A 22,767-nucleotide genomic window follows, 5' to 3' on the forward strand; every position below is an offset into this window, starting at 1 on the left:
GCAAGACACAAACACTAAAAATTCATCATCTAATAACTCCAATCTTCTTGAGCCCTGCTACTATCACTACCACTACTGCTGTAATTTATGTTTATAATTTATAAATTTGATAACACCTTAGGGCTTTGTAAATTTTTAATTGTTTATATATATTAATTCATAACATAACAATGAATAGTAACTCTTTTGTCTTTTGTAAGATTTTTTTTTGTTGAAAGTTTGTTTGAATTTATTGTTTATATTATATCTTTTTGTTTGAATATTCGTTAAATCGATATTGTTTATATATATTAACTCATATTCATAACATAACAATGAATAGTAACTCTTTTGTCTTTTGTAAGATTTTTTTTTGAAAGTTTATTTGAATTTATTGTTTATATATTAATTCATATTCATAACATAACAATGAATAGTAACTCTTTTGTCTTTTGTAAGATTTTTTTTGTTGAAATTTTGTTTGAATTTATTGTTTATATTATATCTTTTTGTTTGAATATTCGTTAAATCGATATTAATATTATAGATTATATGTATTTTTTAATATGTAATACATTAATACATTGAAAGGTGTAATAACAAAATATTTCATTGTCAATGTCAATTTTTTTAACTTATTTTTAGCTAGATGTAAATTCACGGCTAACCATCCATAACCGACTCGCTATAACCGTCAAATCCGATTAACAAAAACCGAATGGTTATGATTATGACTTTCCATTAACCAAAATCGTAGTTATGGTTATAAGGTTTGGCTAAAACCGACTCATGTATACCCGATGTTAAAAAGTGGCTAAAGCTTCTAAATGTTATATTTATTATATTTTGTTTTTCTTAATACACTTTAGCTAGACTTGGTACTAAATAAACAAATACACACTTCAATAACATATAATTAAAAGGTTAACCCATCAAAAAAGTCTAAATCAAAGTATTCTAAAGCCATTCGATCAACAACGAAACACAAAATCAAAACGGATGAAACGTTAATAACAAAGCCACCCGTAGGCATTACGTCAAAAACATCAACGAGAAGATCAACATAAAAAGCTTACCTAAGGTTGCTGGAGAAGGCGGTAGAAAGAACAGGAACTTAAAAGGAACAAAATGAGGTGATGAGAGTTTTGGTTTATATATAGCCTGACAACGTAAAACTCACAAAACAAAAGGAAACAATTATATAAAGCCCAACAACTTACAACTCATAAAATAAAAGAAACAATAACTAAAACACGGAAAACCAATAAAACCCACCTTACAACACCTTCTTACACAACAATCTTGCTAAATTAACACACACACACACACACACACACATATATATATATATATATATATATATATATAATTGTTTTCATAAATAGAAGATAAACAACAAGAAAAAACTAAGTACTTTTATCTCTAAATTCATTTTTTATGTTTGGGATATTGGTCTCAATTAAGAGTTGAGACTAGCCCATAACATTATACTATAATGTTTTTTTTTTTTTTTTTTTTTTTTTTTTTTTTTTTTTTTTTTTTTAAGCTCATAACATTATAGTATAGTGACATTTTATAGATTTTTTTTTAAGCCCATAGCATTATAGTATAGTGACATTTTATGGATGGGATAAAGTTTAGGAACCAAGGTTTTGGTTCGATTCTTTACAAGAGAGTTTTTTTTTCAAATTTATTAGGTTTGCTGGTGTATATACATTAGTACCTAATGGAGATGGATATAATCGAGTGATTCCGCTAGTAGTGACACGATAATACTACATTGATCCGTAAGTAGTTATTGATCCAAATTTACCGTTAGATAAAAAAAGAGTTAGACTAACCCGACCAAACCTAGGGCCAAGCCAAGCCACAAGAGAGCTCCGTTCGGTCACTTATTCCGTTAATGACTTAATTCCGACTTTCGATAACTCACTCCGTCACTAACACATCCACGACGATCAGGTGATGGTGGCCAACGACGGTTATCCACAAGCGGCGTAATATGGAAACTTCCGATTCCGATGAGCCTGACAAGAAGCGTCCTCATCTCAACAACAACAACAACAACTCCGATATGGCACGTCACCCTATTCCTTCTCCCGAAAACGGCACTGTAAGCCTTTCAATTCAATCCTTATCATCTCTATAATCTCAATTCCTTTCAATTTCTGTTCATTAGCATCATAAATACACTCGCATGTTTAGTTATATTCATGATGTTCAATGAATTAGAGTAACACTTTGTTTAGGTCTTGTTAGGCTCAAAATTAGGGTTTCGTATTGTAGATTGCTGTAAGCGTTTCAATTCGATGTTTATCTTCTTAATCTATTTAATTTCTGTTCATTAGCAGCATAAACACACTCGCATGTTTACTCAGATTCATGATCTATGATGAATTAGAGGTCTGGTTTGTTTAGGTTTTTGTAATGTTCGAAATTAGTGTGGAAATCGGTGTTTTGTAGGTTGTGTTATGGATTTGTAGCTTATTGATACAAATGTTACAGTTATAATACAGTTTACTGAGATTAATGATCTTCAATGAATTAGAGTACCTGTTTGTTTAGGTTTTGTTATGTTCAAAATTAGGGTTTTGTGTTGCATATTGTGGGAATCGGTGTTTTGTAGGATCTGTTAGGGATTTGTAGTGTGTTGATATGACTGTTACAGCTGTAATGCAGTTTAGCAGCATAATATATTCGCGTGTTTACTCAGATTCATGATATTCAATTAATTAGAGTACCGGTTTGATTAGGTTTTGTTATGTTCAAAGTTAGGGTTTCGAATAGTAGCTTGTGGAATTGGTGTTTTGTGTTTTCTGTTAGGGATTTGTAGTGTATTGATTTGAATGTTACAGTTATAATACAGTTATATGAAGGCTAGTGTTTGTGGATTATCTACTCAATTTCTGTTCATTGGTATCATAAACACACTCACATGGTTACTGAGATTCATGACATTCAATGAATTAGAGTACCGGTTTGTTTAGGTTTTGTTATGTCCAAAATTAGGGTTCGAGTTGTAGATTGTGGAAATTGGTGTTTTGTAGTCTCTGTTGAGATTTGTAGTGTATTGATATGAATGATGCGGTTCTATTACAGTTTGGCAGCCGCATGTTTACTCAGATTCATGATCTATGATGAATTAGAGGTCTGGTTTGTTTAGATTGTGGAAATCGGTGTTTTGTAGGTTCTGTTAGGGATTTGTAGCTTATTGATACAAATGTTACGGTTATAATAGAGTTTACTGAGATTCATGATCTTCAATGAATTAGAGTACCTGTTTGTTTAGGTTTTGTTATGTTCAAAATTAGGGTTTTGTATTGCATATTGTGGAAATCGGTGTTTTGTAGGATCTGTTAAGGATTTGTACTGTGTTGATATGACTGTTACAGCTATAATACAGTTTAGCAGCATAATATATTCGCATGTTTACTCAGATTCATGATATTCAATTAATTAGAGTACCGGTTTGATTAGGTTTTGTTATGTTCAAAGTTAGGGTTTCGTATAGTAGCTTGTGGAATTGGTGTTTTGTGTTTTCTGTCAGGGATTTGTAGTGTATTGATTTGATGTTACAGTTATATGAAGGCTAGTGTTTGTGGATTATCTACTCAATTTCTGTTCATTGGTATCATAAACACACTCACATGGTTACTGAGATTCATGACGTTCAATGAATTAGAGTACCGGTTTATTTAGGTTTTGTTATGTCCAAAATTAGGGTTTCGAGTTGTAGATTGTGGAAATTGGTGTTTTGTAGTCTCTGTTAGAGATTTGTAGTGTATTGATATGAATGTTGCGGTTCCGTTACAGTTTGGCAGCCGCATCTTTACTCAGATTCATGATCTTCAATGAGTTAGAGTTCCGGTTTGTTTAGGTTTTGTTATGTTCAAAATTAGGGTTATGTATTGTAGATTGTGGAAATTGGTGTTTTGTAGGCTCTGTTAGGGATTTGTAGTGTGTTGATATGAATGTTAGGGTTATAATACAGTTTCGTAGCTGGCATAATATATTCGCGTGTTAACTCATATTCATGATGTTCATTGAATTTGAGTACCGGTTTGTTTAGGTTTTGTTATGTTCAAAATTAGGGTTTTGTATTGTAGATTGTGGAAATAGGTGTTTTGTAGGCCCTGTTAGGGATTTGTAGTGTATTGATATGAATGTTACGATTATAACACAGTTATATGAAGGCTAGGGTTTGTGGTTTATCTTCTCTATCTGCTCAATTTCTGTTCATCAGCAGCATAATATATTCACGTGTTTAATAAGATTCATGATCTTCAAAGAGTTAAGAGCAGCGGTTTGTTCATGTTTTGTTTAAGTTGAAGATTGTGGAAATCGGTGTTTTTGTATTGATATGAATGTTAAGGACACAGGATTTTGGTAGATGAATACAATTATATGAAGGCTAGAGTTTCTACATAGTGTTCATTTTGAGGTTGAGATTGAGATTGAGAGAGTGAATGCTGTTTGTGAATTAGTAATGTTGACAGTCATTTAGTTACTTCAGTTAAGAGTGAAATGTTGGCATGAAAGTTATAGTTTCATGTTAACAGTGGGCAGTCGTAAGCTTGTAATCTTATAATCTTATTGTTTACATAAAGTTAGGGCTTCACATTGTAGCTTGTAGAAATCGGTGTTTTGTATTGATATAACTGTCACAGACACAGGATTTTCGTAGATGAATACAGTTATATGAAGGCTAGGGTATTCTAAATAGTGTTCATTTAAGGTTGAGATTGAGAGAGCGAATGTTGTTTGTAAATTAGTAATGTTGACAGTGATTTAGTCTTTTGAGTTAAGTGTGAAATCTTGACACAACAAATAATAGTTTTCATGTTAGCAATTGTCAGTCATAACTCATAAGTCATAACCTTGCAATCTTATAAGCTTATTTGCTGTATACTGGGTTCAACATACGGGTTTTCAACATCGGTGGGTCGGTCAAACTGGATGCGCATGTTGGTGGTTAAAACGAAATTCATGTAGAATTGCAACAAACCCCACGTTCACCACCTTTTGGAGTTATTTATTTTCTTTTATAATTTCTTCATTTGTACTCCATGGATATTAGTTGGTACTTTAGCATTCCTTGTCCCTAGAGTTTAGGTCGTAGGTTACATGTAATTATTTCATTTAAACTTCAACATGAAATGAAAGGGCAGAGTGTGTTTTGAGTATAAAAAGTTCTCTTTTGTTGGTTTATCTCAATGGATTTTTGAGTTAAATTGATTGTGTCTATGCTAGCTCAATTGTGGCATATTGAGTGGTGTTCTTAGACCTGATTCTCTAACCGTAGTGGTGTATCTGTATCTTCGGTTGGATATCGTTGCCTTATTTCTTGTTTGTGTGGTGATTTTCGTATCACAAACGAGCTTTAGATCTATCCTATTTGTACCTTTTGTTTTGGTGGTGAATCTGTATTCGAAACAAACCGTAAAGCTATGCAGTTTTTTATATATCGTTTGATTTGAACAGGTGATTCGGGGTTTACTCCTATCATTATTGTTTACATAAAGTTAGGGTTTCACATTGTAGCTTGTGGAAGTTAGTGTTTGGTATGTTCTGTTAGGGATTTGTACTGTGTTGGTTTAACTGTCATAAACACAGGATTCTGGTGGAAATAGTACAGTTATATGAACACTAAATATTGAAGATTTGCAATCTTCTTGCTTGCTAGGGTTCATGGTTTTCTGAATAGGCTTCAGTTCAAGGTTGAGATTTGAGAGAGCAAACGTTCTTTGTAAACTAGTAATGTTGAAAGTGATTTAGTCTTATGAGTTAAGAGTGAAATCTTGACACCACAAATTATACTACTCGTATTAATTAACAATTATCAGTTATATTCTTACAAACAAACGAGATTCAGATTGATTCCTGAAGTTCATTCTGTTACGGTAGGTTGATGCAACAGTGCTACAATATCAAAATCAGAAACTCGTCCAGCAATTAGATATCCAGAAGCAAAAGTTGCATGACCTGGAAGATAAAATTAAAGAGTTAAAACAGGGTCAAACTTCTTACGATGATTTCTTGATTACAATTAATCAACTATGGAATCAGGTAACTTATTAACAATTTAGTCACTTCCTTTTACTTGTAGTTTCTTTTACTAATTATTATCTAAACACCTCATTAGCTGGACGATGACTTAATTCTACTTGGAGCACGAGCCGGTGCAGGCCAAAGTGCCTTGGAAGCATTGCAACGTGCAGATTCTACCCGAGGTCTGTAATTATTAGTAAAATACCATTTTCGTCACTGAGGTTTGGTCAGTTTTGCGACTTTCGTTCAAAGGTTTGTTTTTTCACATCTGGATCCAAAAGGTTTGAAATCTTGCCATTTTAATCCGGCTCGTTAACGCCATCCAATTTTCTCCGTTAAGTCAGGGGTATTTCCGTCTTTTTGTTAACTTAAAGGGCAATTCGGTCTTTTTCGTTTTATGTACAAGCATTTAGCATAACGTACAAGTATTCAAAAGACCGAATTGCTCTTCAAGTTAACAAAAAAGACGAAAATACCCCTGACATAATGGAGAAAAATGGATGGAGTTAACGAGCTGGATAAAAATGGTAAGATTTCAAATCTTTTGGACCCAGATGCGAAAAAACAAACCTTTTGGCGAAAGTCGCAAAACTGACCAAACCTCAGTAGTATTTTACATTTATTTGACAATTAGTTATCCGGCCATTAAGCTCACATAATCTAACGTAAGTATATAGGTTCAGTCCCGCCGGGTCCCGCAGAGGAAATATTTCTTTTCAGACTCTTTCAGACAGATTCCATTGGAACAAATGGAAGTGAAGAACTACTTGATTATATTAAAGAATCACTTTTGTTGAGGCATTCATCTACTTTGGATTTAATGAGATTAATAGAAAATACTATACAAATTCTGATGGCTAAAATTGTAAGCATCGATCAATCTTTGCATGAAAATTCATCCGTAGAAGGTCAGTATTGATCTTATTTGAGGTCAATTTATTTTACTTATGCATACTGATTTCTAACAATTGACTTTGGTATATCTCAGATGCAATTTTTCAATCAAATAAGATTGACGAGTTGATGAAAGAGGAAGTTGATAATTTACGTGTAGTTATTGAAGCTCTTCATGCTAAGCATAAAGAATATGCTGATATGATTCTTAGTTATAGTCATACACATTCTGTGGATCAGTCCGAGATTAAAAAAATTGCAGGTTTTAACCGTTTTATGCATTTTCATCGGCTTTCTCTTCCTAAAGAACATAACATTCTTTGATTTTGATTTTATTTTTATTTTGTATGTTCTGTTTGTAAGGTGACCTGGAGGACAGCATGGCAGAACTCGAAGAAAGCCGAAGAAAACTTGTAAATTTAAAGATGCAAAAGGATAGAACTTCTGTTGTGCAAACTCCAGTTCCATGTAATATTAACGGAAGTATTTCACCTGAAAGTACGGTAGACAAAACTATGGGATCACGCGATTTAAAGGACTCCATAGAGGAAGCAAAGGTTTAATTATTTTCCTTCTTATCTTTTCGAGTAAAATGCCATTTTTGTCCCTGAGGTTTGGCCAGTTTTGCGACTTTCGTCCAAAGGTTTGTTTTTCCGCACCTGGATCCAAAGGTTTGGAATCTTGCCATTTTTATCCAGCTTGTTAACTCCATCCATTTTTCTTAGTTAATTCATGGGTATTTTCGTCTTTTTTCTCTGTCAAGGGTATTTTGAATGCTCGTGCATTTTGCTAAATGCTTGTACATAAAGTGAAAAAGACCCAATTGCCCTTTAAGTCAACAAAGAAGACGTAAACACCTCTGACTTAACGGAGAAAATGGACCGAGTTAACGAGCCGGATGAAAATGACAAGATTTAAAACCTTTTGGATAGATGCGGAAAACAAACCTTTGGAAGAAAGTCGCAAAACTGGCCAAACCTCGGGGACGAAAATGGCATTTTACTCTATCTTTTCTTTCTATGTGACTGCACAAAAAGTATTTAACCTTTTATTTAATGTAGATACTTGCATCTGATCGTCTTTCTGAGCTTGAAGAAGCAAGTGAGGACAATTTAAGCCTATCAAAACAGTTGAACGATCTTCAGGTTACACGTGCTTTTACTTTTTTTTATACGTATATAGACCGTTTGACATTTTGTTTGTTCTAACTTCTATCATTGATTTATTTGAGCAGAATGAACTGAAGGATTGCAAATATATATACACGTCTCGTCCTTACACTTTACTAAGCGATCAACTTCCGTATTGGGAATCTGAAGTTGAACGGTTTAGGGTGCTTGTAGATTCCTTGCAAGTTGAACGGTCATCGGTTACACGAAAAGAAAAAGAACTCATCATGAAAACCGAATCGATAAACACTTTAAGAAATCCTGTGGATACTGTTGATTCTACTATTGAAAAATTGGAGCAACAGCTTCAGCAATGCATTAATGAGAATAACGAGTCGGAAATGAAAATGGAAGAAGCTGTACAAGATTCAGGTGAAGTTGCGTATAATTATTGGGATTATTAATTTATTATATTTTCTGCATTTATATTATTTTAATAAAAAATAGTTGTTACAGAGAGGAAAGACATTAAAGCTGAGTTTCAAGTCATGGCCTCTGCTTTATCAAAAGAAATTGGGATGATGACATCACAATTAAATCGGTGGAAACAAACAGGATGTGAAGCTGTTTCTTTACGGGAAGAGGCGCAGTCACTTAAATCCTTGGTGGACAAAAAGGTGGCAATTTTTTATTATTTTATTTAGAGTAAAATGCCATTTTCGACCCTGAGGTTTGACCAGTTTTGCGACTTTCGTCCAAAGGTTTGTTTTTCCGTATCTAGATCCAAAAGGTTTGAAATCTGGCCATTTTCATCTGGCTTGTTAGCTCCATCCATTTTTCTCCGTTAAGTCATGGGTTTTTCCGGCTTATTTTGCTAACTTAAAGGGAAATTCGGTCTTTTTCACTTTATGTAAAAAGACCGAATTGTCCTTTAAGTTAACAGAAAAGACGGAAATACCTCGACTTAAAGGAGAAAAATGGATGGAATTAACGAGCTGGATGAAAATGGCAAGATTTCAAACCTTTTGAATCCAGACGCGGGAAAACTAACATTTGGACGAAAGTCGCAAAACTGGCCAAACGTCAGGGACGAAAATGACATTTTACCCTTTTATTTATTCGATATTTTGGTTATTTCATGTTGATAATTGCTTTTGATAATTTTTTTTTAATTATAGATTATTGAACACAAGGAGTTGGTAGATAAATGTTCTGAGCAGAGTGCCGAGATCAAGTCTTTACAGGCTCATGTAAGTTTTGTTTGAATATTATATTATACTTAAATAGTATTTTTTTTATTTAATGAACTTAAGTTTGTTAAGCCTGATGCAGATTGAGAGGCTGCAAAGGGATCGATTAGAAACACAAATATTTTTGGATATGATTGGACAAAGGATATATGATAACAGGGATATGATAGAAATAAAAGAATCTGAACAGAGAGCTCATTCGCAAGCTGAAGTTTTAAAACGCGCGTTTGATGAACACGGTTTAGAGTTACGGATTAAAGCTGCGAAAGAAACCGAGGTTGCTTGCCAACAAAGATTATCCGATGCTGAATCTGAAATTGCTGATTTAAGTGCTAAATTGGATAATTCTGAAAGGTTTGACTTCTATACAGTCAAATCATATTAATATTTAGTGTAAATAGCATTTTACGTCCTTTAACTTTGAGCCAAATTTCAGGCTCTGTTCTTTAACTAACAAAATTGAAATTACACCGGATGTCCCTTATATTATTGTTTCTCATAAGATGGTGTCCTTTTGTCCTAACCCAGTTAATTAGCACGTGCCACCCACATGAGGGCATAATGGTCATTTTCACTTGATAACTAAAACAAAATTAAACAGAAATCGTATATATTAACAAAAAGAAATAAGTGAAAATGACCATTATGCCCTCATGTGAGTGGCATGTGTTAAAGAGTTAACATAAAAAATTAACTGGGTTAGAGCAAAAGGACACTGCCTGAGGAGAAACAATAACATAAAGGACATTCGGTGCAATTTCGTTAGGTAAAGGACAACGCCTGGTCGCCTGCTATTTGGCTCAAACTTAAAGGACTTAAAATGCAATTTACTCTAATATTTATCATCTCTTTATGTAACGTTTATAAGTGGTTTATGAGAATATTTCGATTCATATACAGGGAAGTTTTGGAACTCGCAGAGGCTATAAAAATTAAGGATGGTGAAGCAGAGTCTTATATTTCTGAAATTGAGGTATTTTACTAGTGCAATATGGTAAGTTTAGTTATATTTTTGTGATTATTTAATGTTATGTTTTTTAATTTTTTCAGACTATCGGTCAAGCTTATGAAGATATGCAGACACAAAACCAGCACTTGCTGCAGCAGGTGATGGAGAGGGATGACTACAATATCAAGGTATAGAAACGGGCTAGCTAAAAAAGGATCATGTTAAATAGGTTAAAAGTGAAGAAACATGTTCATGCCGTAATTGTATACATCCTCGTAAAGTGTATTTTTTTAGAGTAAAATGCTGTTTTCATTCCTAAGGTTTGGCCAGTGTTGCGACTTTCATCCAAAGGTTTGTTTTTCCGCATCTGGATCCAAAAGGTTTGAAATCTTGCCATTTTCATCCGGTTCGTTAACTCCGTCCATTTTTTCTCCGTTAAGTCAGGGGTATTTTCGCTATTTTTTATTAAGGGTATTTTGAATACTTGTACATTATGCTAAATGCTTGTACATAAAGTGAAAAAGACCGAATTGCCCTTTTAAGTTAACAAAAAAGACGAAAATACCCCTGGCTTAATGGAGAAAAATGGATGGAGTCAGCGAGCTGGATGAAGATGTCCAGATGCGGAAAAACAAACCTTTGGACAAAAGTCGCAAAACTAGCCAAAGCTCGGGGACGAAAATGGCATTTTACTCTTTTATTTTTATTTTAATCATAGATAATTCAATATTGGGATCGTCACTTGTATTGATGATTTATAACTTCTTGCTACAGGTGGTTTCTGAGAGTGTGAAGATGAAACAATCACACACGTCTCTACTTTCCGAAAAGCAAACCCTAGAGAAACAACTTCAACAAGTCAACTCAAAAGTTGACTCGCTCAAATCACGCATTGTACATTATGAAGAGCAGGTATAGTTTCTTTTTTCTTATAAGCAGTTTGGCTAAGTAGTTGTTAATCCTTTTCTAAATTAACTAGTAATCTTGTAGATGAATTCATGCATTACACATGCTTTGAAGTCAACTGAAGAAGATAGACACCTTGCCGTTAATCTGGAAAACAGCAAGTGGGAATTATCTAATGCTGATAAGGAGTTAAAGTGTCTTAAGTCGTTGCTTTCTTCGTCCGAGAAAGAATACGATCAAATCCATAGAAAAACGGAGGAAATTCAGGAGGAGTTGGACAATGAAAGGTAACTATAAGTATATATAGAGTAAAAATGCCATTTTCGTCCCTGAGGTTTGATCACTTTTGTGACTTTTGTCCCTGAGGTGCCATTTTCATCCCTGAGGGCCAAATTTCGAGGTACGAAATTCGCAATAGTTTGCCAAACTCAAGGATGAAAATGGCAATTAAACGTAAACCTGAAGGACTCGAATGCACAAAAAAGTCATTTTGGATGGAACAAGCAAAAATGACTAAACATTGTCATCAGGGATGATTTTGGCATTTTACTCGTATATATAGACACACACACACATCTATACTATATAATAAAAGAAACCATTTTGGGGACACTTGTCATCATATTAGGCCATGTTTTATAGATAAGTATTATTTTAGTTTAACCTTTTCTAATTAATTATAAATAATCCTCCTACTAAATATTATTTAGTTTAATTTCTTATGGATAATTATTATTTAGTTTAATCTCCTTCTCATTTATAATATTATTTATTTAACTAATAGAGTAAATTACGATTTTGGCCCCTGTGGTTATATCGTTTTTACTCCTTTAGTCCAAAAAGAATTTTTAACATCTGAGCCCCCAACGTCTTTTTTTCTAATCTTTTTGGCCCCTAACGTCTTTTTTCTAACCATTTTGGCCCCTAACATTTAATGGATGGGGTTAGTGTTAGGGGCCAAAAGGGTTAGAATAAAAGACGTTGGGGGCTCAGATGTTAAAAATTCCTTTTTTGGGCTAAAATGGTAAAAGTGATATAACCGCAGGGGCCAAAATCGTAAATTACTCTCACTAATATTATTTATCATTTATACATTTACGGAGTTTTAAATAATGGGTTAAATTTATTGAGACTTCGCTAACAAATTTTGCTACAACAAAATAATCTATTTATATCAATCTAAATTTTTATCTATACTATACTATATAATAAAACATTAATGTGTAACATATGTCGTTCATTGTAGGTATTTATTTTATGATTTTCCCACCTCACTTCCAAACTTATCTTATATTAACTAAATAAATAAATGAATAATGAGCTAATATTACATTTTATCCTACTTTAAATTTCAAATACCATTCTTATATTTTTCTAATAAAATATTATACGAAATTGTAAATTGTTAATTTAAAACATTTTAAATAAAACAAATTATTTATCACGAAAACCAAACTTTGTATTAATATATTAAATATTTTTATTTTCACTATACAAAATTACATTTACTAACTTTTTTATTATTTGGTATATAAAATTATATTTATTTAACTCGTGTAATAAATGAGGTTTTTTAAAGATGTATTATTTTATTATTTGGTAAACAATATTGCATTTATTCAACCCGTGTAATACATGTGGTTTTAAAGATATATATTTTTTATTTGGTATATAAATAACATTAATTCAACCTGTACAATATGGTTCTTATATATATAACTTTTTATTATTTAATATATAAATTATATTTATTCAACCTGTGCAATAAAGAAAGTTTTTAAAGATATAATGTTTTATTATTTAGTATATAAATTTATTTACTCAACCCGTGTAATACACGGGGTTATAATCTAGTATACATATATAAGCTTAGGATCAAGAGGACCCCCACCCCCCGGTTGTGGGAACTTAAGAGAACTCGCATTATCGTGCGAGTTTTGCGACCAGTTTTTGCCCAAACGTAGATGTAAAATGTTACAAACTCGGCTTTAAAAAAATCCAAGCGGTGTTTTCAGCCTTTTTATGCTGCTGTAAAAAGCTACTGACATCGGCATTTACACCCACTGTAAGGGTTTTTTACGGTGGTGTAAATCAACAAAAACCATTTTCATTTTTTGGAAAAGTTGATTTTTTTTTTTTTTTGAAAAAGCCTTCGTTTTGACCGAGTTCTCTAAGTTGTCTCAACTCGTAGGAGTTTTTATTTTATCCTAACTCATATATATATATATGCCATATAGGGCAAAGGGCAACTTGGTAATTAAGGAAACTTTGTTGTTGAACGCAGAATGGACAGAAAGAAGCTTGATGAGGAGCTTGAAGAACTAAACATGAAAATTACAGAATTGACATTAGGAAGTGGGGAAGCTGCCATTCAGAAACTTGAGGACGAAATCAAGGATTGCAAATCTATTCTCAAATGTGGTGTTTGCTTCGATCGCCCAAAGGAGGTACACACACAAACTCTGCATAAGACTATCGTAATTCTTGTTATTATAATTCTAGAATAAATTACAGAAAACGTCCTTTATATTTATATTAGGTTGCAAAGTATGTCCTTTACCTTCAAAAGTTACATAAAACGTACTTTATGTTTTAAAACCCTTGAATGTTACGTCCTTTGGCCGTAACTCGGTTAATTTTTCTGGTTAAATCTGACCAAGTGGACCCCATGTGAGGGAAAATTAGTCTTTTTAGAGAGATAGAGAGAGAAAGGGTTTATGTGTGTGTATACTTTTTTAAACATAATTATTTTATTTATTATTTTTTATGATTATTTTAGGGTAAAATGACCAAAATACCCTCATGTGGGGATCACTTGGTCAGATTTAACTATGAAATTAACTGGTTAGGGCCAAAGGATATAACGTGTAAGGGTTTTAAAACATAAAGTACGATTTCTGTCATTTTTGAAGGTAAAGGACATACTTTGCAACCTGGTATAAACATAAAGGACGTTTTTTTCTGTTATTACTCATAGTTCTATAACAATGTTAATAATCATAAAATTTATCGCGCCAGGTGGTGATTGTGAAATGCTATCATCTATTTTGCAATCCATGCATCCAGAGGAATTTAGAAATCCGTCACCGGAAGTGTCCCGGTTGTGGAATGGCGTTTGGGCAAAACGATGTTCGGTTTGTGAAGATATAGTTAGTTAGGTTAGAATATAGTATTTAGAAGAATGTTTTCACTTTGTTTTTAGCCAAATCGGCACATGCTCGATAGGATAAAGATGATTATGTAATTAGTTGGGGTACTCGGTTGCTATGAGAAAGAAACAATATCTTGTGCAGCAACTTGTGTTCAGTTTTATTGGAAGTTATTCTCTAAGGGTTTATTAAACAAACATGTAAACAAACTATTCTGGCTTCCACACAAGTCTCACATGTTAGACCAGACGGTATGGGGGCCGGCTGAGGCCCGGCTTGGCCCGGCGCCGGTCCCCCACACGGCCCCCCACTCCTCCGGCTCGTCCTTTCCGTCACCCAGCAGCCGATGTTCACGGGCCTCATTCCTCTCTCCTCACACACACACACATCTATACATACATATATATATAGGGGTTCATCCCCCACCCCCCTAGGTTCATCCCCTTCAAGCCCCTCCTACGTGGCGGCCCATCCCCTTGGGGATGAGGCTCTCCATACCCACTAGTCTTATGGGTATATAAAAAGATCCATCGCAAAAAAAGCACGCCTACTACAAGCGTTTACCAATCACTTCGCTACAACAGACGCCATCAAGTCATTACCGATCACCCAACTGTGATGTGACGTGGCGAAATCTGCAATGCTAGTAAAGAAGAATTCATAGGTGGACCCACATGGTTCATATGCCATATTTTGGCATCTGAACCATGTGTGGGTGCTGAACCGAACCAAGTGGTCCAGATATTCAGGCTGTGGGCTGAATGATGACAGTGTAGCCCCAGATTTTGAAGGGGTTGGAAAGAGCAGTGAGGTGAACATTGGTGACTGACCAGTTGGAAACCATTGGTTAGGGTATGAAAGGTATGCAAGGACAGGTGTCTTGGCAGAGACTAACCGCATTTGAAATATGTCCACAAACCGGATCATGTATAAGATATGGCTAGTGCCTTTACATGAGGTGGTGGTAGCAGCGCTTCCAAGGTGGTGAGGCGAGGCGTTCAGATGACTTTGGTTAAAGAGGCTCTGATACCAATGTTACATACCAAACAAGTAGTCTGATGGGTGAGAGAACCTATTTGGTATGTAAACCCCACATTGGGGTTGCCCATACAACGGATGCGGGACAAGTCTCATACATTGCAATGGTTTCAGTCCATAACAATCGATCCTCCTAAGGGCCAACGTCCTCATTGGTCACGACTTACAGGCCACCACTCCAAGTCTTGTTGGCATGGGCGGTTCTTAGTAGGGGTGTGGCAGGGCCACGGCCCGGGCAAGTTTTTCGGCCGTAGTGCTAATTTTCCGCATTTCGATCGAAATATTTTATATATACTATGTTTGGCCCGGGCTTGCCCGGGCTTTTTTTAGTGCTCGTGTTGGGATCTAGGGGCCATCATGATTGTGTTTGTTTGCATAAACGAATAAGTGCAGCGGAAATGAGTAGCAAACTTTGTAAACATAATCAAAAGAAAGTATAGATTGATAAACAATTGCTATTTCATTGAGTCAAAAGATTTACAATAGAAAGCAAATGATTACAGCAAGCTTACAATCTAAACTCCCCCTCAGCCTGATACACCAGAGTTGGTTGCACAAGATGAAAGGATGAATTGAGGAGAAGAACTCACTCAAAACGATCAAGTATAACAGTACAGAATACTGTCATATTTATAGGCAAACCAAACTACTGATCTACCTCAGCTGACGTCACCATGATAGTGACATCTAACGACCTAACAAACTACAAATACTGTTCTATACAAACTACTGACATGCAACATCTGATAAGTAATAGAATGTAAAGCTAAGGAAAACTACTGCTTCACGTTCCACTGTTGTAGCCTTAGTACAGATGTTGAGTCTTCAGTGCTTTCTTCAAAGGTGATCAGTCTTTAGAAGGGCAGTGCTTGAGTCTTCAGCAGTACTTAGGAAACAACAGTAGATAGAGCAGCAAAACTTTTAGTCTTCATCAGTCCTTGTGTAGAATCAGCAGTTGTAGGTCAACAGTTGTTTATAGAAGCAATACTTTGGAGCATATCAGATGTTTGAGCCACATTCAAGGGGAAGGTTTAGTGCAAACTGCTTCTTATGATGAATCCACTGTTCTGAACCAGTTTTGGCTTTACATCATCTGTTCCTCTGGTAGGGTTCAATCCCAACAATCTCCCCCCTGGAACAGATGATGCCAAAACACTTCATTATTCAGGATCTTTATTGACTCATCAGGAGTTCCCTTACTTGACCTTTGAATCGTAATTCAAAGTTCATGGAATCCTTATCACCCTCATCCCTGCACAGTGTAAGCTCAAGGAGATCTTGTAAATCTTCTACACCCAGGCCAAGTGCATTTTCCCTTGATATATGCTTCACCTCACCATTGGATCTGAGCAAAGTCAATACGTGGGTCTTTTGATCAGACATCCACTTTAGTATTTTTGAATCCAATAGGTTTCTTGGGAGAGGTTTATTTGTAAAGATGAGTTTGGAGATTGTGGCCTGGTAATGACAACTTTAAGCAGTGTCTTGAGATTCTGCTGTTTCTTGTTGTTCTGCTCAAAGTGTCTGAAGAACCATCTTTATGATTTATTTCTCTGAAGCTTGGTCTTCTTTTGGTATTTTTGCGTCCATCTGCTTTGTTTCCTTCTTTGATAAAGGATGGCAGTGGTTGATTTAGTGGGGATGACAGTGGTTGTGGTGTGTGTTGATGTGGTATTGGTGGCAGTTGTTTGGGTGACATATATTGTTAATGGTGGAGGTGTAAGTGATTTTGTGGGAACAGAATTTGTGGTTGAAGTAGTAACTGGCTTAGTTTTAGAGGCTGTGGTGGTTGATTGCCTTGTTTTTCTAACAGGACTCTTCTTTAATGAAGTACCAACCTCTTCTTTTTCTTTTTGCAGAACTATCTTTTTCTCGACCAAAGTTCTGCTCTCATCCCTTACCCTTTTAATATCAGCAGTAGTTTTGGGACCAGCTGAATTGACTTGAACGATCCTCATTTGTGTATCTTCATCATCTGCTTGAATTTTCAGGGTTTCATCACCTCCCTTTTCCTTTTCTTTAACAGATGTTTCAGCAGAAGTTACTGAAAGATTTTCCTCAGAGTCATCTTCTCCCCCTTTTGGGCATCATCAACTCTTTCGAAGATAGGTGCAGGGGTTGAAATAGATTACATAACTCATTTGCCGCAGGTGCTTGTGGTGGAGCAAGTGCTTGAGTTGGAACAGCAGTGGGTTGCACCATTTGTACTGTTAACAATTGTTGCAGCATTTCTTTGATCTCTGCAACCGAAGTATCCAGTTTTTCGACATGTTTCGTCAATTCTAGGTACCTTAAACCATCACCCAAATTAATGAGATCATCTGATTTCCCACTAGCCGTGGTTTTATCAGTGGTTGAGGTAGGGAGTGTACTCCAAACATTAACCACTGATGCCCCTTTTTCTTGGTACTGGGGACTTCTTTCTTCATAATGAGAAACACCTTTTAGTGAACCAGTGAAGACTGGATACACACGAGTTCCCAGTGAAGAAATTGCCTTCAAGGAAGTCTTATTGATGAAACTACTGTCCAAATGCAAACCAGTGGGTTCAGCACTTGTAGTAGCTGCTTCACTTGAATTACCACCAAGAGTTACTTATAACTCAAGGGGTGTAACCTCCTCAGTTGTTGCTGGGATAGCAGAGGTATAAGCATCAGACTCAGTCACTTGTTGGAGTATACTCTCAGTGATAGGTGGTTGAGAGGAACTGATTTATGTCTGAGCTATATCCAAGGCATGCAACAAGGTCATTATTGATGGTGGTATTTGTGAAATGATGATGGGAGTTGAAAGTGAATTTGCCCCGGGCAGTGGACTGCGGATGATGAAATCAAGTGATTCCAGAGCATCATAATTTGGTGTCCCTGTTCTTACAACCTGTTCTTTTTGAGAAGAAGCAGGAGGAGTTTGAGGCATGGGTTGAGACCTTTCTACCATCTGCTGTGAGGAAGTAGCAGCAGTGGTTTCTTGTGACTTTTGTGTTGTCACTGGCATTGACTCTGGGATCTCATCTTCCAGAGTTACCTTTGGTGTGGGTTTGGTGGGTTTTCTGGAAGTTTTTCTTTTGGTCTTTTTGGTGGCAGGTGTTGGTTTCAAAGCAGTGGGTGTGCTACTTTGATCACCTGGAGCAGTGGGCTCAGCAGCAGGTGCCTGAGGAGCAGTGGTAGCTGCTCAAGTCTGCTCAGGAACCTCTGCTGTTGTTTTGGAAATTTTGATAGCCCTGTAAATGTTTTCAGGTGTAAGGCCATTTATTTGAAAAAGTGATCATGGCAACTGATGCACACAACTGTTGAATAACATCTGTCCACGTATAACCTCTGTTGTAAATCAGTGTTTTGCACAAGCAGAGGATACACTTTGGCAGTGGATAGATTTTACTATTTAACAGAGTTTTAATGCTATCAGTGCTTTGAACAGACTTTGAGGATTTATTGAAAAATTCAATTTTAAACTATTTTTTAAGGTTATTTTTGATGTTTTTTTTAAAAACATTTTTATGCTATTTACACATGGAACACAAGAAAGCTTGCTTTAATCCATGTTTAGCACTCCAATCATAGGGATCAAGTTTTTAACAGTAGTTAAATCCAATTCATAAGTTTGTACATCTACCAACTTATCTTTAGGATGGACATGTTAAAGATGAAATCAAACCTTTTATTATGGTAATCCCCCACAAAGTGGTGTTCGATGTCAAGAGATGATGGATGAATGAGATACTGGATTTTGGTCGAACACTGTTTGTGCATTAGTGGATGAACTTTAACAACTATTTTGTACATCTGCTGCTCTGATGATGGAAATGATTTTAGTATCATGTCCAATATCTGTTGAATGTGATTGTGAGTTACCTGCAGAATCAAATTCTTGACAAACACATTTTAGATGCTAATTTATCAGAATTAATCCTATCAACAGGGTTTACAGGGATTTTTAATGTAGAAAATTTTCTGGTCCTTACATTCAGGTTTTACCACTTATCTATTTCAAGTTTTGAACACTTCTATAGATTTTGACAGTGGTTGAGTATCCCAGATGATCATCACATTTAGCTTTGATCACCCATTTTGTGTTTTAATATTCCTTTTGAGAACTTAGTGTAAAACATGAGCAACCATATGTTTGAATCTTGTTAACAATCAACTTTGATATGTAAAGAAAACTTGAGTTTGAAATGATCCTAACTATTTCACCATCTCCTTTTGATTCATTATCAAGGAATATATCACCCTATGTAAAAATTAAAGGATTCTATATCCCAACAGGTGATTGAACTTTTACTATAAAAAACAAGTAAAAGTGCAAAGTATATCATTCTTAAGGAAAAAATAAAGAATAATATATCCTGTTTTATTTGGAGAAAACTTTACAGAGAAAAGGAGTAAAAGTTTTCTGATAACAAAATCAATTAGATCTGGTGTGTCTCAAGAGTTAAAGTAACTTCGAATAAGGTCAAGATCATTTCATTCTCAAGCTTAGGACAATGGTCAGTGGTTTGAACCAAAGTCCTGTAACCACTGTTTGGTACCATTTCCTTGTCAGTTGATTGTTACCATGAGGAGCCTGTTCACAAAGGTTTTGAAAATTCTTTGTGAACCTTATTACCGTGTGAATAATTCTTGAGAAATTTGGCCTATTCCTCTTTATTGAAAATTATCTGGAGATACTTTTGTTACCTGAACTTCCCTGAAACAGTGATTGAGCATGGTTGATTGACGACATATGTTTGACCAAAAATTCAGATCTATTTTTGGTTTTCCTTTTGTAGGATAAACCTGTGGACTCTTAAGTGTTTTAGGTTTATGCTCTTTTCCTTTTAATTTCAAAAAGTTTTCGAGATAAACACACTTTTGAGTTTTTGTAATTTTTTTTTCTTTTTACCCTTCCCATTCACAAGTACAGAAATACTCACTGGGAGATGTTATTTTGAAGAAGTTTAGGCCAGAATCATTTTGAAGTAATGTTTTGAGAGATCCGGCTACATTTGTACATGTTTATTACCAATTCTCACATTACATATGATTTGGACTGTTTTAACACCTTATTTTCTTAATGTGCTTTGACAATGTTGATTTGGTCCTTTTGAGGATTCTCAACCAGCCTTCTAGCACATAAGAAATTTTGACTAAAGCTTTTATTTCCCCCTTTTCTATGTCAGCAGTATTCTAGTGTTTTGGATGAACACAAGTTTTGCTGAACAGAGGTACATACTTTAGTGTTTATTGAAAACATCACAAATATCAAAACAACAATTGAAATCAATTTTGAAAACATCGAACGATCCCATAATTTATCAGATATTTTACGGATCTGAAAACTATGAGTGACATATGCATGAAAACACTTGTGTGAGATTTGTGTGTCATATGACATCTTGGTTGATTTACAGAGTTTTTGAATAACCATTTTGACCATGATTCACTCGGTACTCTGTTTTTCAACTGAATACAACCAATTCTTTAGTATCAATAACTTTTGAGCTGAACTGTTATGTCAAATCGATTGTTAGATCGAATTTGACTGTCCAAGCTCTGATACCAATTGTTGGGATCTAAGGGCCATCATGATTGTGTTTGTTTGCATAAAACGAATAAGTGCAGCGGAAATGAGTAGCAAACTTTGTAAACATAATCAAAAGAAAGTATAGATTGATAAACAATTGCTATTTCATTGAGTCAAAAGATTTACAATAGAAAGCAAATGATTACAGCAAGCTTACAATCTAAACTCCCCCTCAGCCTGATACACCAGAGTTGGTTGCACAAGATGAAAGGATGAATTGAGGAGAAGAACTCACTCAAAACGATCAAGTATAACAGTACAGAATACTGTCATATTTATAGGCAAACCAAACTACTGATCTACCTCAGCTGACGTCACCATGATAGTGACATCTAACGACCTAACAAACTACAAATACTGTTCTATACAAACTACTGACATGCAACATCTGATAAGTAATAGAATGTAAAGCTAAGGAAAACTACTGCTTCACGTTCCACTGTTGTAGCCTTAGTACAGATGTTGAGTCTTCAGTGCTTTCTTCAAAGGTGATCAGTCTTTGGGAGGGCAGTGCTTGAGTCTTCAGCAGTACTTAGGAAACAACAGTAGATAGAGCAGCAAAACTTTTAGTCTTCATCAGTCCTTGTGTAGAATCAGCAGTTGTAGGTCAACAGTTGTTTATAGAAGCAATACTTTGGAGCATATCAGATGTTTGAGCCACATTCAAGGGGAAGGTTTAGTGCAAACTGCTTCTTATGATGAATCCACTGTTCTGAACCAGTTTTGGCTTTACATCATCTGTTCCTCTGGTAGGGTTCAATCCCAACAGCTCGTGTCTTTCGGCCCTGGCACGTTCAACGGGCAAGATCCGCCACTGCTTGTTGGTCACAGTTGGCTCTCTCCAGGCCACCACTCCGAGCCTCGTTGGTCACGAACAAGGAGGGAGTATTGTTACGTATTTTATTTACTTTATATCTTAGTTTTATTATTATTAAGTCAAGGGATTAGTATGCTATTTTTGGTTAGTTTGGGGGGTGTCTTGTGTAAGTTTCTTGTTTATATATTCGGTTTATTTTTCTTAAATTATTTTTTCTTGAGGGTAGGTGTCAATATTTCTTTAGGCCGGTGTCAAAATCTTACGGGGGTGGTCGTAAAAATTCTTGCATGTCAATTGAGATTATATTATATAGGGTTAGGATAATGAGAACACTACTAAAAACTTGAAAACCGAGAAAACAATTACCAAACAATAATAATTTTCATTTAGTCATATAGTAGTACCACCACCCAGCGACATCTACGCCTCAACTAGTTAACTCTCCTTCTAGGTAGGGTTGACAATAGATATCTGTATAAGATACGATTAGACCTGTTTACTGAAAAAATACACAACGTGATTGTTTTACTTTTAAAAATAAATATAATTATGATGTTAGGATCCATAATTTTATTCTTCTTGGTACATAAAACGTAAAACTGTGTTATAAACATGAGATATAAAGTAGTTAAAGGAGTTGTATTCATGTTTAATACTTGTGTTTCATGCGTCGTTAGAGACCTGTTAAACCCGATAAGACACGATTTGCTAGCCCTACTTCTCGGGTATCTTTATTTTATCTCTATTTCTTTTTTTTTTCTTTGTGATTGTTTTCCCACCGATCGACTTCAGAGTTCACACATGATGTTGAAAAAACGAACTAATTATGGTGATGTCGTGTAATGTCCAGAAGAAACTATATTTTCATCTTTGGCTATTGGACATGGCCCCTCAACTATCACTCTTAACATCATTAGTCCCTCAAGATTGAGGTGCTAGAGAAATGCTTGTTTAGATAATGTAATAATTAGGTTTTAAAATATAAAACATGTAGAGACAATAATAAAAACAAAATTAACCTAATCTATCCAAAATGTATTGTTCAACTTTTAATATTAATTTTGAA

General features: G+C 35.1%; 1 protein-coding gene across 4 annotated transcripts; it reads left to right on the top strand.

Moving 5' to 3' along the window:
- Nucleotides 1–1,831: 1,831 nt before the first annotated feature.
- LOC110898654 (E3 ubiquitin-protein ligase BRE1-like 2) lies at nucleotides 1,832–14,477 on the top strand. 4 transcript variants are annotated; one of them, XM_022145467.2, is made up of 17 exons: nucleotides 1,832–2,092; nucleotides 5,884–6,045; nucleotides 6,122–6,209; nucleotides 6,705–6,935; nucleotides 7,016–7,183; nucleotides 7,285–7,478; nucleotides 7,983–8,066; nucleotides 8,156–8,462; nucleotides 8,538–8,707; nucleotides 9,209–9,280; nucleotides 9,363–9,634; nucleotides 10,181–10,253; nucleotides 10,331–10,417; nucleotides 11,004–11,141; nucleotides 11,220–11,422; nucleotides 13,420–13,582; nucleotides 14,154–14,477. In XM_022145467.2, exons 1-17 carry the CDS (start codon nucleotides 1,982–1,984, stop codon nucleotides 14,283–14,285), a joined length of 2,655 nt encoding a protein of 884 aa, XP_022001159.1. In that variant the 5' UTR covers nucleotides 1,832–1,981; the 3' UTR covers nucleotides 14,286–14,477. The 4 variants fall into 4 exon arrangements, with proteins under 4 accessions (XP_022001159.1, XP_022001160.1, XP_022001161.1 ...); XM_022145468.2 differs by having other exon boundaries at nucleotides 6,711–6,935; XM_022145469.2 differs by having other exon boundaries at nucleotides 1,833–2,092; nucleotides 8,547–8,707.
- The last annotated feature ends 8,290 nt before the right edge of the window (nucleotides 14,478–22,767 follow it).

This window comes from Helianthus annuus, chromosome 13 (assembly GCF_002127325.2).
Source record: "Helianthus annuus cultivar XRQ/B chromosome 13, HanXRQr2.0-SUNRISE, whole genome shotgun sequence".
Lineage (NCBI taxonomy): Eukaryota > Viridiplantae > Streptophyta > Magnoliopsida > Asterales > Asteraceae > Helianthus > Helianthus annuus.